The sequence below is a fragment of the Myzus persicae genome, unplaced genomic scaffold (assembly GCF_001856785.1).
Source record: "Myzus persicae strain clone G006 unplaced genomic scaffold, MPER_G0061.0, whole genome shotgun sequence".
In the NCBI taxonomy this organism is placed as follows: domain Eukaryota; kingdom Metazoa; phylum Arthropoda; class Insecta; order Hemiptera; family Aphididae; genus Myzus; species Myzus persicae.
Genome location: NW_019102237.1, coordinates 273,802 through 291,340, shown reverse-complemented (window position 1 = coordinate 291,340; position 17,539 = coordinate 273,802). Strand labels below are relative to the sequence as shown.

Genomic DNA, 17,539 nt, shown 5'->3' with positions numbered 1-17,539 from the left:
AATAATAATTATGTACAATTTTTGTTCAACAGGTTTTATCAATGAAAAAAATATATTATGTATTGCTTACACATGGTAATACAATGCATTGGATATCAAAGGTGGAAAGGAAAAAGACAGTAACCGATTTTTATAAATTTTACAGGAAAGCCAAAAATGAGTTTTTTCTGCTTTTTTTAATTTAAAAATTGTTTATTCCCATCAAAAAATCATCAAAATTGAAGAAGTGCACTGACCGATGCAAGGTAATCTTGTTTACACATTCAAACACTTTACATATTGTAAATCGGACCTTTGAAAGTAGGTACTTAAATTTTTTCCAGGTGTATAGCTATTTCAAGTCAAGATATTGATTTTTAATATTTTGGTATAATGACCAAATGACATGTGCATGTGGCTGCTTGGTGGGGAGTACACACACACAAATCATCATTTACGGCATACCCAAAGATGAGCAGTGACCGCAATGACCGAAAGAATTGCCTGAACTCAACTCCAGAGAAATGACAAGTTTGCAGGGGCCTAAAGAAAAATCATTCTATATTTTTTAATTCGTTTTAAAACCCTCCCCAAAAAAAAACAAATAACTTTAGATAAGTAGGTACTTGAAATGTTCACCAAATGTTTGTATGATCATTTATCATACAGGGATACGATTTTCAAAATATTTTGAAAATCAATAAACATTTTTTACTTGGATAAAATGTTTGAAAATTGAATGCAAGGCTCATCATAACTTGTTCATATACCAATTTAATTAAAGAATATTGAAAACACGAAGTCAGAATAAGTTTGCATAAAAGTTTTAAGTTTAAAGTAAGATGTTTGATCAAATTACAAACATCTTTATAACTATTTTTAGTTAAAAATTCATAAAAACTTTTCTTTTATATTATTTACGATTTGAAAATCTAATTCAAGATTCCTAATAAGTTGGAAAAAATAAGTGCCCCGAAAGTCATATTAATTAAAAATAGTATTATAACAATTGCTTCCCTAATGGTAGGACCTATGGTCTAGGCCATAAAGGTATGTATTTATTTTATTCTAATACAATTAAGGGCTCAGAAACAAAATGAAACATAAATACATTTGATAATTATAGTAACATGATTGTATACCCATATATTTTTTTTAATTTACATTTTATTGTATTGCCATGTGTAACTACTCATAGCCAATGGTGTTCAACATACCAAATCGACTTATAATGGTTAGATATGGCTGGTATAATTGTAATACATGAATATTTATAATATTAAATTAAAAACAACATAAAATTATCAAGCAAATATTATAACAATAAAAAATAATACAATTCATTTTAAGACTAAGAAATTAATTTACACAAAATATTTAAAATTATAAGTTTCTTTTTATGGATACATAAAATTATTTAAATTAACCATAAATTTCATTTTGAACTATATTGAGAATTATTCAAACATAACAAAATAAAATAACATAGAACAGTATTAGGTAATAAATTTGAATTAAACCCAGCTGTATGTTAATTCATAACAATAAAATACAATAAAAACATTGAATTTATATAGTATTGATAGTATGTTATTATCTGTTAATATTTAATCAATTTGTAGATCTGTTTCATTTATAAGTAATTCTGCTAGTTGACCTAGAGTGAGATCCATACCTAATGAAGTGTCATTATTGGTAAATGTTTTTGAGATTTTTTCTTCGATAGAATCTTTAATGATGAAATGATGTACATATGTTGGTCTAAAAATAATTAAAAAATTAAAATAAAATTAATAATTATGCTTAAATAGGTTGTGAGATAAAAATATTACAAGGATAAATTAGGATAGCAATTTGAAAAAATATAACAAAATAAAAGGGTTGAAAAATTTAGTTGTAAGCAAATAATTTATACTTTATAATGAACTATCTAAATTAAGCAATTAACTGTAAAAATAGTGATGGTAAAAATAAGGTGAAGAAATGTGTTTGAAATTAAATTTAAATCAAAAAGTTCCGACTGGGCTAATAATTTGGACTGTAAAATGTAGCAACAAAGTATTTTCAATTAAAAATTGTATAAATTTTACTACAATAAAAACCTAATTTATTTATGTATAAATGTAATTACAATATTCGTTTACTACATATTTGATCCACAATTTTATTCTCAAATGATTTGTCCATAATTGGTTCCATAAAAAATACTCTTGTTGCAAAGTTTAATTTCAAATAATTCAATTCCACATTTAAATTGATTAATATTGTTGTCATATGTTTTGAATTCTATAAACAAAAACAAAGTGTATTGTATAAAATTTGAGGATTCAACTATATATTTTATAATAAAACTATATTATAAAAAAAATAAATTATGTAACAAATATGTAAATGTTTTACTGACCTCAAAGGTGTTTAGGATAGTAGTACTATTTGAACTTTCCGAATCTAATTTCATAAAATGTATAGAATTTAGGCTTAACGCTGAAGAAAGGCAATCCAACGATGTTTTAAACTAAAATTAATTTAATATTTAAAAATGATATTCATGATAAATTAAATATCGTAAACATAAAATATAAGAAATACTCACAGACGAGAAAATTACGACTTTACTATATTCATCTATAGTTATAAATTCTTTTAACTTAGAAACTATACTTTCTAATTTGATACAATAGGATCCATTCAGTTGGACCCCAAAATCATGATACTCTTTAATGCGCTCCATATCTTTCATTGAATATATAAGAAAACATTTCGGGCAACTCAATTGGATTGAATATGTAGCATCACATTCTTCTATGAAACATTTATTGCATACGCAATGACCACAGTTTAATAATAAATGCTGTTAGAAAATAGTAAAATTTAATATTATTAAACAAAATATTTGTACAATTGCCATTATACATACTTCATTCATTATAGAATCACAAGCATCACACGAATAAAAAGTAGAATTTGAATTACTATAAGGTGGTATCATCTGTAAGGCCATAAGAGATTTATGTCTGGTTTTTAATTTTTCAAAGTAAAATGAATTCTTTGATTTCAATTCTTTCAAACGTTCTGTCAACTAAAATATTTAAAATTCATTAAGAACAAACACATATTTATTTCTTTATGGACTTACCAAGTCGGTAATCTCAGCACTTTTAGGATCAGCGACATTAACTTTCATCTTTTTTTTTTTAGTTGTATGTTTACCAGGTTCTTGGATTTTAGCTAAAACATCATCAACTGTGGGTTTTGACTTAGCTTTAATAATTTGTTTGCAAGAATTCTTATATTTATCAAGGCTAAGCCATAGGTTCCACATACAAAGAAATTCTGAACTAAGTATGTTTAGAATCTCCATATGTTCAGTTGCTTTTTTTATATAATCATCAGTCACACTATTGTTGTTTTCACACAAAATTAAGCCTGAAAAAATATAATTAATATTATTGAATAATATAATCTAACCTCATTTAATATCTTCACTAACTCCTTAATAAAATTTCATATTGGGATACAGTTTGTTCTCGATTACTTTCATTAAGATTTTTAATGATATTTTCATCGATGTTTTCAATATTATCATTAAATAATAATCTCTTATAATGATGTAATTTATGTTCAAACTGACAAAGTAAGCATCTAAAAATAATACAAAAATTAAATCATTAAAAAAAACGGTAATTACAGAAAATAATTATTTACTAACTCATTTCCTGTAGTACAAAAAGCTTTAGCACAACAATATTCAACGATATTGCCACGGGAGTTTCTATCTAATGTTCTATAAGTTGACACCAGACTATTTCTAGTTGTTATGGTATCTGTTAGCCAATTAGTTAGAGTAAAATTAACATCGTCCAATGATTTCAATCTTAATAAAATAAAAACATATTTAAAACAATTGTAATCGATCAAAAACAAGTTAAAAAGTCACAAATAATAAATTATATATTTACTTATTCACAATGTTCGGTATAGAAGATTTGAGATTATTATCTATAGTTGTTTTAACTTCCATTAAAAAATCTAACGGTGATGAAATACATTCCAACATCTTAATCCACCAATAATTATGTTTAAGTGAATTAAATTTTTCAGTCATATCACTTGTCTCGAATAACTTCCGTCGTAGGATATTTCGCTTTTTAAGAATCTAAAATTAAAAGATTTTATTTTGATAAAGGTAGAAAAACTCGTATTATATTTTTTATGTTAGCTATAATAAGGAATTTTTTAATGAATTTTTATTCTTAATTAGCAAATTTTCGGGATTTTGACGAATTCCTTCAAAAATCTATAGCATTGGGCAATCATAAATTTACTACGGATGTACACTGAAATTTTTTTTATTATTACACCATTAACAAATTATGTGAAACTTTTTATTACAATAATAGAAAAAAATTCTAAAAAGTCAAAAATATTAATTCATAGCTGAAAATCGTTGAAAATGTTTCGAACCTAAGAAGAAGTGGATTACAAAATCCATAGGCTTATAAATTATTGATTAAGTATAAATAATTTTTGATTTACTCTGTGGAAAGCCTTTTCAAGATCTGTATAATTAACATCAGTTTGGAGTCCGTCTTTAAAAGAATCTAGGATCGATTGTTTGAAAATAGATAAATTAGAAAATTGTAGATCGATCTGTACGAAAACCGTGATTTAACCTAAGATTTATTATTATATTTTTACATAACATAGGGATTAGGTTTTTATTTATCAATTTAGAAAATAGCCTAAGTAAAATTGAGACTTTCGAGATTGGGCTATAATTTAAGACAGAGGTTCTACTTTTTTTTATGGATGGGAATTATTAATGAGGTTTTCCATTTATTTGGTACCTAATACTTTAGTATTAAGAGATTTATTAAATATTAAATTTAAAATTGGTGTTAAGACAAAAGCTCAAGATTGAAAAAATGATATCGGTACCTGGTGATGTTTTCAAATTAATATGCCATAGTTAGTTAAATATATTTATTTTTTGTATATATTAATTAAACAAATTTTGTCTTGAGTATTATTGGGATATTTGATGTATTTCGATTATATGTATTAGAAAAATATGATTGAAATAAGTTAATAATATCATATCGGTTATATTTATCAGCTTCTTTTTCTAGATAAGACATTGAGCTGGGTAAATAGGAAGTTAATTTTTCGGTATTCAAAAATTTTGAGTTATTCTTTACTGGAGTTGTGAATGAGTTTAAATTGTTTGATGCTTTGTATATAATATCATGAGCGTATTTTTTTATGTTTTATTATATAAATTAATTCCTTACTGAACCAAATAGGGTTTTTTGGTATTATATCTATTTAATATAGGAATAAATAAATCTATTACGTAATTAATCTGAGAAAAGAAGAGATTTAGATTATTGTTGACATCATTGTCTTGAAAATGTTTATTCCATTCTATGGAACCTAATTAGTTTGTATTAGAGATAATCACCAAATTTCCAATTAAAAATTGTATTATTAAACGGTAGTATATCATTGTGGCTAATTTCAAAATTTATATCTATAGGGGGATGCATTTTATCTATGGGAACAATAGAAATTGACATTTTTTCAATATTGATTAAGTAAGAGTTTGAAACAAAGAGATCAAGTGTTACATTTTCAATATTTTTTAAATTGTTAAGCTGGGAAAAAACGAGGTACGATAATTTGTTGTTGAAATATGATTCTGCAATAGAGAAATTAGCTTTTATGATTATTATTTGAATATTAATGGCATACATTTTATCACCTATATCCAAGCTTCTATACTCTATCTGTATACAAATGATACTCACATTAATTGGGTGAACTTTTAAAATATTTGACTCCAAATCTATAATTGCATTTTCCAAGTAATATCGAGCAATGTCAGGAAATCTGAGTTTAACAGAAGCATTTTCTTTGAGAAGATTGATAAATTTAAAAACCATTTCGAGTAACTATTTAAAAAAATAACAAATTAATAAACTAAAATAATAATTATTCAATACATTTTACCTCGTAATCTGTTCCAATTGTAAAGGTGCTTTTGTAGAAATTATTCATTAGTTGCATTAAGTCAGTTACAACAAGGTCCATATAATATCCACTCTTATTTAGAACAAAGGTGTGCACCTCGGCCAAATTTGTCAGACATTCAGCCCACTGATGCAACAATGTGTTGCATTCACCATGATACTTGACTTTTCTCTCTTCTAACGTATATCTTAACCCAAAAGTTCCATTTATGTTCAACATTTCTTCACCACGAATCTTTAAGATAAAAAAATGAATTATAATATCGATTTTATATGATAGGTTTATATTTATATAAAATTATAATTACCGTTGGCACTACACATGCTTCTAGTAAAATTAAAATAGCTCCAACAATATCCAGTTTTGTATCTCCATCAACATCCATTAGTTTATTCATCAAAGCAGAATTTCCTCTTAAAAAATATGAAATCAAATATGAATTCTATGATTAAAATTTCAATATTTTTTTACAGTCAATTAGAATGTATTTATTTTAGATTTTATACAATATTTTTCATTGCAATTTGTTTTATTCTATATATTATGGGAATTTCATTACGTATACATGGAAGAACATTCAAAATCTAACTATTGTCTAAGTTTCGATTTCCACAATTTTTATACGAAACAAACAAAATACATGAATATACCGTAATTGTCAAGAAAATAATACTTAAGGTACTTATAAGCTGCGTAAATTCTACACCAAATTAAAACAAATATAAGGAAACTAAGATTTCTAGGAAGGTAGCAACATTTTCCTTGAAATCAATGCAATTGACTATTTTTCATATTTAGAGCCATCATCTGTTATCACAAATAATTTGGTTGTATTCAATAATGATTTAGAAAAATTACAAATAAGGTCAGCTATCCTACCATATTTTAAGAAACTTTTAAAGAAAAGTAAGTTACTTACTTTAGTAACTTATTAATTTTTAACACAGTAATAATAAAGACATTCAGGTGAAAAGTGTTTCATTTTAAAATACAATATTGTATTGTATAGTGCTAACTGATGTTAAGTTATCATTAATTATAATCCAATAATTTTGATGCAAGAATGGCTCAAAATAATGGTTCTCAACATTTTGCAAGTCGTTAAAAATGGTAACATGAAAATAAAACCACACTGTTTGCACACTAGTCACTAGCTAATGGGTGATAACCAAGCAAAGAAATTATATATTAAAAACAATTACTGATAATTAGTGTTCCAATGTTTATGCACCATAAATAGATTGAATATATACTGAAGAATTATAAAATATGTAATTAAAATCATACACAACATGCACATTTTCAGGAAAAACACCAATAAATAATGATAAATTGAACTAATATCAAAATTCAAAAGTAATAATAAAAAATACAATTTGTATATAAGTATTAATGTACATATACAAATTCTATATAGGCTACCTATACAGGTTATACGAATAACTCATCAGAACTATACAAGTATATGTAAACATATAAAATGAAAATAGGAATTTTAAATATGTGAAGGAGTAGTTTTTATAATACCAATGAACAAAATAAACACAGTAGGTAGTAATTATAAGTGCATTTTGTTTGCATTCATTTTTGAAAATGTTTATAAAAATACAAATATATAGATAGTATGAAAATATTTATTTTCATTTTCAAAATCCAAAAACAAGTATTCAACTACCTAATCAGTTATCAAAAAACAAGAGAATATGCGAAATAAAAATATCACTAGGTAATCAAATTTGTACATAGGTTATTAAATCGATTAAAAAAAAATGTATTGATCTTCATAAAATGTGCACACCATTGTCCACTGATACTCAATGGTGAAAGAGCTATTCCTTAAATTATCTGCTAAGTTATATTACGATATTACGACAGTACCTTACTGTAATAAGATATATTATAATAAAGAGTAAATATAACATGAATAATGTATACAATCAACTATGTATATTTTAAAAACACTAAGTACATATTATCTATAAGTGCATAATAATAGGGAATAGTTATTTTTTCAACCTTAATACTTGTAATAGGGATTATTCCACATTACTGAAATAGTTTCATTTTAGCTTGATTTCATTTTGATGATTTTAATTTGTATGTCGCAAATAAAAAATAAAACATGTAATAATTTAATTATTACTTGAATTATTCATGAAAAAATGTTAGGTATTAACATTATGTTATTATATATACAACTAATATTTATGATTGAGTAAAAATATTACTTGTTTTTTATGTATGAAGCATAGAACCGTTCACAATTTTTATAAAAATAGTTTTCGATTGGTGGAAAACTCAACCAATGAATTTCATGAATTGGAAATGGTAAATTCAATTCTAAATGGATATTTCTTATTAAATTAGACCATACAAATTTTGAAATCCAAATAATCAAATCTTCCTTTTTTTCTTTTACCGCCTGAATAAAATCGATATCATCAAATTTATCACCTAATAAATTCAAGTACTTCACAATACTAAAAAAATCTGAAAACAAAATGTTTAATTTTCAAAACATTAAAAGGTGTATAAGTATATATTTTGAATGATTTCAATTGTTATACATAACATAATAATAAAGTATTTACCTTGTGGTGAATCTTGTATTAATGCTCCAGGCAATATCCATTTATGCCCTGATCTTAAAGGCAAAAGATTTGTCAATATTTTTTCAATGTTTTTGTTGTACGATTGTGGTTGATCTAGACATATCCTCCACCAGTTTATGCAAAGCAGTGGAGATTTGGGGTATTTTTTAAACCACCGCAAGCCAGTGGTTACTTGATTTTCATCGACCTTTTACCAATAAATTGTTATTGTATTATTAGTTAACTAAAATATAAGTCATGACTCATAACCAATGGAATACATTTATTTGTCTGAATTTCCACTGAGTCAATATTATTTATTATTAATAACATAAGTATATTCTATACAGTATTCTTTAGCTTTTAGTTACATTTAATATACCTATTCATTATAATGATCTTAAATTATTTAAAGTTTCATAAAATTAGCATTACTTACATATAATCATATTATAATAATTTAGTTTAATTTTCAAGAAAGAAAATTCCCAAAATACTCTGATAATAAAATGATTGAGAAAAAAAAAATTTTTAAATAGGTTAAACAAATGCAACGCTTGGCGCGTCGTAATGCTTTCTAATCATAGTTTTTGTACAGTTATGTATATAAGTATACATTTTTTTTTCTATATTTGAAGATAGATAAATATGTATATAAAATTTATTGTTCATAAATAAGAGTTTTGCTTATGATTATGTTTTTTACAGTATAAGGCATGTTTATGAGCAAAAACACAGATAACATGCAGCCCCCTCTCCATAAGAAGATATTGGATCTCGTTTGAAATTTCAACCGAAAATAAACCTATCTTGTTACAAATTATACAGACAAAGCTTATCATCAAATATCATACTTGAAAACTTATTTAAAATTTTATATGAAATATAAGGCTGTTGAACCATTTTTAAGGGATTGGATTTGGGTAATATTCTGTATTGATCTGGAGTGTTATGCGAGCATGTGACTGAGTGTGAAGTGATTAGTGATAGATTATTAGTGTAATTACCTGAACACTTAATGTAATTAAAGATAAACTTTGGCTGAGATTTTTGGAAATTTGTAGCAAACTTATGCGACATACATCACAATACTATATTTTTATTTTTAAAAATTTAGGCCATGAGACCCCCCCCCCCCCCCCCCCCCCAAAACTCACTAAGTACCAAATGTCTAATTATAATTTTGAAAATATATTATGTTTCTTATTCTCTTTTACAGGTTGTATAGGAAATGGATTTTCGATTTGTTGTATTAATCAATTTAACTAATATAGTACCAGATGATTTTTAATTCACTTTTACCTAATAAAGAAAATAAAATGCAAATTACTTTCTAACGAGACATAGCCAAGAAGCAAATAAATTCAAATATTTTTTATATTTTCTGCTTTAATAGCTCTAATTAAAAATTACATTTCCACTTTTTTGCAATTGCACCTAATCTTTAAAATTTAAATAATTAATTAAAAAATATAAGAAAATAGTCTTGGAGAAAATTTCATGACGTATTTAGATACATTTTTAAAGAGTTTTTAAACTAAATATCTAATTTTGTCCAAATTTGAACTTAAATGCTTATAAAAAAAAGTGTCTTTAATATTTTTAACCTACTATTATAACAATTTATAATAAACTTTGTATTACATTTTTAAGTTCCTCGACAGAGGCAAAATTATTTTATCAACAATAAATTTTAAAAATCAAAAATTTCTTGTACCTATAATTATATCCAAAAGATTCAAAATATTTGAAAATTGTATGGTTTACTGATCTGTTGACCTCTCAAATGCACCAACTAATGTTCACTTAACCATCAGAAAAGTTACTGAAGTTGAAAATCAAAGTATTATTTAGACTAATTGTTGTCTACACACACACAAAAACAATAATTTTAAAATCAACACGTTCATTGCTCCAAGTGCTTCAGACTCTGATTCTATGTTCTATGCACTTATTTGTACTTATTAACTATTAAATACACTTATAAATTATAATACGTATATACTAAATATTATACTTACATAATATAGTCCATATTTTAATTCCTTTTCTATTTTACTATATGAAATAAGAACTACATCATAGTTATTAAAAATAGTTGGTTGTATAAAATTACATGATTGGAGTCCATTGTAGACAAAACACTTTAATGCTGGACTAACAATTCTCTTAATCTGAAATTAGAATTAGAATATTAATACTTATAGATAATATATAATTAAAAGAAAATGTTACGTCTTGATTCCACAGTTCCAAACAATTGTCTGGAACAACGATTAGTGTAGCTCTACATTGAATGGGATCATTGAATGTCCAACAACTGGAACACAAATATGGCAGCCCTCCTTCCGTTCTTGGATCATACACCACACACTTTTTATGCTGGGCTTCACCACACATTTCACAAATCAGTAAAGAGCTTTTTGAGGGTATATTGTTACAATAACAAGCAAGATTTTCCTCACTCCCAACATTTCTTTTTGATAAATACAATCTATTAGATAAACGCTGAATAATACTTTGCGATCTATCTTCTGTAAATGTTATATAATTAGAATATAGTAGGCTATTGATTAAATATTGTTATTTATATTAATGGCATGTATTAACTTATTAATGTATTGAATATTTTTGGTCCATAATAGAATGTTTTGTTTATTTTTGACGTTATACATTTGCTATGTAATGGTATCGGAAACTCTGATTTTAATTTTTCACTGCGTCCATCAAGTAGGACTTTTTGCCGATAGGTCTAGGAAATAATAACAATTGATTTAGGCATATATAATAAACAGAAAATTTAAAATTAAATACTATTGTTGGTGCGGTATTTGCCACAATGCAAGAAATCATCTCCAATCGTTTATCCTCATCTAATACATCTGCTAAAATACCAGATGTAAACTGAGATTGATCGTTTATAGCTGAAACAAAATTAAATATTCAATTTGAACCAATCATTTTAATTGAGCTGTTATATTTATGGAAATCTTGGTTTCTTGGTTATTTCTTGGACTATCAATTGAAAATAGTTTTATTAATGTAATATTCTTCGTATGTTGATAGTAATATAAATATCAATAATTTTTGAGATAGCTACTTTTGGAAAAATAATGTTTCTCTTTATTGCAAAGTGGTATTTGAATTTCAGTATTTTTTCTAATAAATTAAAGTTAATAAAGTAATACAATTACAAAAATAATACCAGTTTATTAAGAGTTGAATTTGTGGATATATTTATAAAATATTTAACTATGGTAGGTTTTAATTGGTAATTAAAATATAATGTACTAATTATCAACTTACAATTTCTACGTTCAATATCGACCATCCAACTCACTGTTTTGCGGTGATATGAATCATATGTTACATTTAACTTAATATGTGGTGGTACTACCAATCTGTCTTTAGTATCCTGATGATAAAACTGAATGGATTTTAAAAGTAGTGGGTTGTACCCATCGTCTTCTGAACACATCAAGAGTGGAAAATTTTTTTTAGTCATCATTTCAACAATCTGTGGCATATCTCTATAAAACAATGTAAAAAATATTCAGTTAAGTATTGCCTGTAAAAAGTGTATGTATTGTATTATTTCTAGTTGTACCTATTAAAACAATAATTTAATAATAATAATAATTATAATTATGATAACAACAAATAAAATTAACATTGCTTTTACGTCTTTCATTAAATATTATTACCACAGTATATTTAATTATAATATTATATAACTATATAAGACTTAATGATCAGCTATTAGGGACCATATTACCATATGTTAATAATTACCTAACTGACAGGTTGGTAACTGGGTAGTTAGGTTAGTTGTATTTTTTTAATAATGTTTATCTAATGATAATCTGTTATTCTATCATTAAAACTTGTTTCTATCAATCAATGTTATTATTTTTTTCTTAATCAATAAAATCAAATGTTACAGATTAATTTAGATAAAAAGTTTTTTTTTTATTAATTGTACAAAATAATTAGGTAATTGTATTTTCTTATTTTTAATGCTATTTCTATTTTTTATTAAATCTCCCTACAGTAATTATACCTTCTTAGTAACGATTCGTCAATGCTACACTCACTAGCTAGTTGATCAACAGATACACTTGATCTATTAAACTTAAATACTAGTACCCTCAAAGTCCGGGGCTGAATGTGTTTGGTTGATGTATTAAACCAAGCAAATTATTGATCCACATTCAAAAAGAGAACGGACATAGGAAAAATTTAATATTTTGAAGCAGTTTGGATTTTTAAAATCTGCACAATTTGGTCATATGAAGCCAAAAATATACTAAGAGCTTTATTACATAATTTTATGTTAATATTATGTAGATTTAAAGATGGATAATTTGTTAGCAATATAATATAATTACCTAAATGCGTTATTTGCAAATTATAACAGTTAATTTTAAATGATTTATTCTATATTAAAATTTTAACTTTTAATTACTAGCTTGGTAAATACGTCAACGTCACAAAAAAAAATGTTGCAGCATTTATCTAACACTCATCAGCCCATTGGACAAACACCATAAATGAAAATTTGTTTTGATGCCAGTCCATTATGAGCATATTAACACAATTGCGCAGTTTTTAATGCTAACTGATTTTTATTTTGTCAAGACTTAAGGTCTTTTAAACTAAAATTAAAAGGCTAATATGTGACCTATAAAAACTCTCACACCTCGACTAACTAAATAAACAAAACAACATTTGTGCCTGGCCGAACTAGTCATTTGGATAAAAAATGCAGAAATAATTGTGGTAAATCGAACAAATTTGATTTTTCATTTTATAAATGCCTGTTTCAAAATATTTGTTAGTATGCTTACTTCATTTGTTTCTATTTCAAGTTATTATTATTCATTAATTACTAAAAAGTACATTTTAATATGTTCATAGTTTATGTATTGTTTTCATTAATGATAATATGTTATTCTTGTGTTCAATAATTTTGATTTTTTTAACACTACAATATGCTTCCATGCATATGGTGCAGATATAAGCACATATTTAAGATTTAAAGCACTTAAAGTCCAGAGCCCTTGTTATAAATGTATAATATTTACAACAACGTCCAACATGAGTTGTGAATTGACGCAAACAATAAATAATTAATACTTGTATTTACAGCATTAACCATTATGGGTCGTCACTTACGTAAATCACGGGTCATTTACTTACATACAATATTTTAGTTCCAATATTTATAAGAAATAGATAGCAGGATAACAAGATATCAGATAAATATTTGTGAGATATTAGTATGTATTGTGATGTGTTAAAAGAAATATCTAACAAATGCCTATTCATCATATAGGTACGGGAAATATAATAATTTGTTTATCAAATTAATATTTGAATTGCTACATTACCATCATGTAGCAGACCTTGTAGCAATCTTAATATTTCGATATTTGTAGTACATTAATAATTGGTTTATAAAATAAATGCAGCAGTTCAGAAACTTCCGAGACATCTTAATTTTGATATTTGTAGAAGGTACATAAAAAATTGGTTCATAAGACATAATATTATATACAATATAAAAGAGCTATTTAAAAATATTCTCTCACATTGCCTATTCCAAGCCCCTTAAAACGAATAACCTAACCGCCTACAAGTTTTCGTACGCGCCGACCGGCTTCCCGTCGGTGGTCGGTCCGCGTTGCGCAGCGGTCGTCGTGGGATGATGGAGCGGTGGGTGGTCGCGGGACGGTGAAGCGGTGCTCGACGACAGGATTGGAGTGGGTGGGTGCCGCGGTACGGTCGCTCGGGTAACGTCGTGCGGGTGTGGTAGTAAGGCGGAGGGGTGACCGCCGTGTTGCGCGCCCTAAACTGTTGCTCGTGGAGAAACGCTGTCGGTGAAATACAATTTTACCGAAATAATATTATGATAATTGTCTATACGTTTGGGAATTATAACCGCCGCCGCCGCCGCCGCCGCTAGAAGTCGGCGGGTTATCGCCCGTCGGCAGTAAGTACTCGTAACCGACGCACACACGCACACACGAGCGTTCTAATCGACGCGAATAATATACTGTTGTACTATTTCTATATCAAGTCACTGTTCGAGATATGGCTAGAGCAGTAATTTACTGTACTCGCGGCAAAACAATATTATATTTAAGCAACGCATTTTGCTACCCAATACGTCGGGTACGTGGGACAACACCGATACAACAATGAGGACAACCATCGAGTATTCATCGTTTAATTTATATTATCGTTTTTCATAACGCGATTCGGTGCTTTGCTCTGTGTACATCGAAAACGTAACTTTTAATAACGCAATGTCAATTATTGTGAGTTCAAATCCGAATTCACACTCATCGACAAACACCGCGAACGAAAATGCGTTCCGACGTTACCGGAGCCCGTCATAACAATATTATGGACGATCGCTTGTTTTATCGACGTGAACCAGCTAAAACGATGTCGAGAAACGGAGGTTTTCGGGAATCGACGGTCGCGACTACCCCCTCCCCCCACGTTGCCCACTACAACAAGACGGCTTTTGTCGGGCGTACCGCACCGCGGCGGAACAGCACGGTCGCCCGCACTCGCGTGGGACAGCGAATGCGCGCGCGCACTCGCAACGGCCTGTTGGCTCCGCGTCGGTTCTCGTTGGCCATGCGCAGTGCGACGGAGCGGGGGCCGCGGTACGATCGGGCGGTCGTCCGATGGCGGTGATGTGGAGAGGTGGTCGCGGCACAGACGAACAGGTCACGCCGCACGGTGATGCTCGGTGCATGGCGGAGCGGTGGTCGCGGTACGATCGGGCGGTCGTTCGTCGGTAGAGCGGCGGAGCGGTGCTCGCGGTACGACCGCGCGGTCGTAGCGCTACGGTATGCGGCGGAGGGGTGTTCGCGGTACGACCGCGCGGTCGTAGGGCAACGGTATGCGGCGGAGGGGTAAGCGGTGTTGCGCGCCGAATATTATGTTTGTAGAGAGAGAGAGAGAGAGAGAGAGCACCGTCAATAACGATGTTAAAAAAAAAAATGTTATAATATGGCGTCTATACATTTGGGAATTATAACCGCCGCCGGACGTAATAACACACGCACGCGCACGCGCACACACAAACGTACGCTACTCATCCGTATTATTATTATGTACCTACGCAGTAATCGTGTTATTTCGACGAAATACTTTCTATTCTAAATCATTTCCGAGGTTAAGAAATATACGAGTTAGATTATTATTAGTGTACTCGTCAATCAGTTTTTTTCTCAACGCCGCGCACCGCAAAAAAAGTCGCAAAACAGTGTAAAAATTACGATATCACTCTGTCAGTCTCTACGACTGTAATTAATCGAGAAAATATTATTATGACAACACTAAGTAATATACAATTAGTACGACCAATAGTTAATCAAATTACAGTAATTTATTGTGATTATAATAATATTACCCAGGTTCTTGGTAAATTTGTAGTATCATATCGCCGTTCGGCATCGTGATCACCGTATACTTCGGTGGACTTGGAGGGGCCAGTGCTTGAAGTTTCTCTGCCCGTTTTTTCGCCGCCGCTGCCCGTTTTCTCGCCGCCGCTGCCTGTATTCTCGCCCACCGCGTGCGTTTAGGAGCCTTGGCCCGTCGTGCTGCACCGCTCGGCCCGGGTTGCGGTGAATTGGACACGGAGTTTGGCATTTTTGAAAATTTGTCCAATCGAGTCACGGGAAAAATGATCGACACGAAAAATAATATTATTTCACAATAACATTTATTGTCGGTCGACGATCACCGTGAAATCGTGAGAGATGGACGAGGAACGCGGTTGAACAGGGAAAGGGAGCAGACGCAGAACGAGTCGGAAGACCGAAGACTGGTGAGGACGGTGGCAGTGGAACGAGTGAGCAGAGAGCAGCGACGGACGAGCGACGTTGGTGGACAACCGTGGATCGACACATAGGCCGTCCGGGGGGGAGAGGAGAACAGTGTTGCCCACGTAATAGTAGTTGGAAATGGCGTCCGACGATCTGATTGGGCCGTGCAGCGCTCGATAAACGCGAGTCGGCGCGCAGTGTAGTGAGCCCGGTGGTGGCGGCGGTGTAGGAGAGCGCGGGGGTTGCGGCGGTGTAGGAGAGCGCGGGGGTTGTGCCGGTGCAGGAGCGCGCGGGGGGTTGTGTCGGTGCAGGAGCGCGCGGAGGAATAAAAATTAAAAACTCTCATAGCTAAGGAATGAACATTTAAAACAAGGTTTTACAATAGTAGTTCGTTCTGTAACCAAAAAATTCTAAAAAATATATTATAAACACGGTTTTTTTTGTATGGTTATTTTGAGTTCAAATTTTGGCGGAATCTCGTATCAAATAAAGAACCAAGAATAACGATTTTAGTCGTATTGCTGTAGCTTAAAAACATTATTCGTGATGGGTACTTGAAACCTTAAATGTATTTTATTTGGACTTAATTTATATTTATTTATGTACAGATATGATAGGTAATAAGCCAATAATAATAATTCAACCTACCAGCTGCCGCCGTGGCAATAATAACAATATAAATATAGTGTAAAATATCCTAGGCCGACAAACCGTCTGCGTCTCCGCTCAGAATCGTTTTTAGGATTCGGATACAATGATATTTTATTATTGAGAATTCAAATTTAACACCATCCATCTCAGTCACCTGCTTGTAACCTACTGTACAGCCAGTTACCGAGCTTTTATATATTCTCAATTCCTTATTGTAGTTAATAATCAAGATTTAAACATTTATTTTTTTTGTAGGAAAATGGATAGTGGTTTAAATAGGTAGGTCGTTCTTACCTAGATACCATTGATTTTAAAGTGGTGTAATCGGAATAAGCTAGCACCTGAGTATGCATAATCACTTCAAAACAACACGTTTGCACGAGTTTTCAAAAGCATTATTCGTTATGAACTAAATTGTCGTTTTTAAAAAAAATATTCTACAGA

The 17,539-nt window shown here is 29.5% G+C and overlaps 1 protein-coding gene across 1 annotated transcript; it reads right to left on the bottom strand.

The window, feature by feature from the left end:
- Nucleotides 1-1,504: 1,504 nt before the first annotated feature.
- Nucleotides 1,505-16,483, bottom strand: LOC111031621 (E3 ubiquitin-protein ligase SHPRH-like). Its single transcript, XM_022311651.1, has 20 exons — nt 16,030-16,483; nt 11,907-12,130; nt 11,415-11,524; nt 11,211-11,352; nt 10,836-11,134; nt 10,622-10,774; nt 8,601-8,808; nt 8,238-8,499; nt 6,317-6,422; nt 5,989-6,243; nt 5,787-5,930; nt 3,939-4,135; nt 3,689-3,853; nt 3,470-3,621; nt 3,116-3,405; nt 2,897-3,058; nt 2,573-2,830; nt 2,384-2,494; nt 2,111-2,265; nt 1,505-1,740 (listed from the first exon to the last, which is right to left on the bottom strand). Exons 1-20 carry the CDS (start codon nt 16,266-16,268, stop codon nt 1,587-1,589), a joined length of 3,786 nt encoding a protein of 1,261 aa, XP_022167343.1. The 5' UTR covers nt 16,269-16,483; the 3' UTR covers nt 1,505-1,586.
- Nucleotides 16,484-17,539: the final 1,056 nt, after the last annotated feature.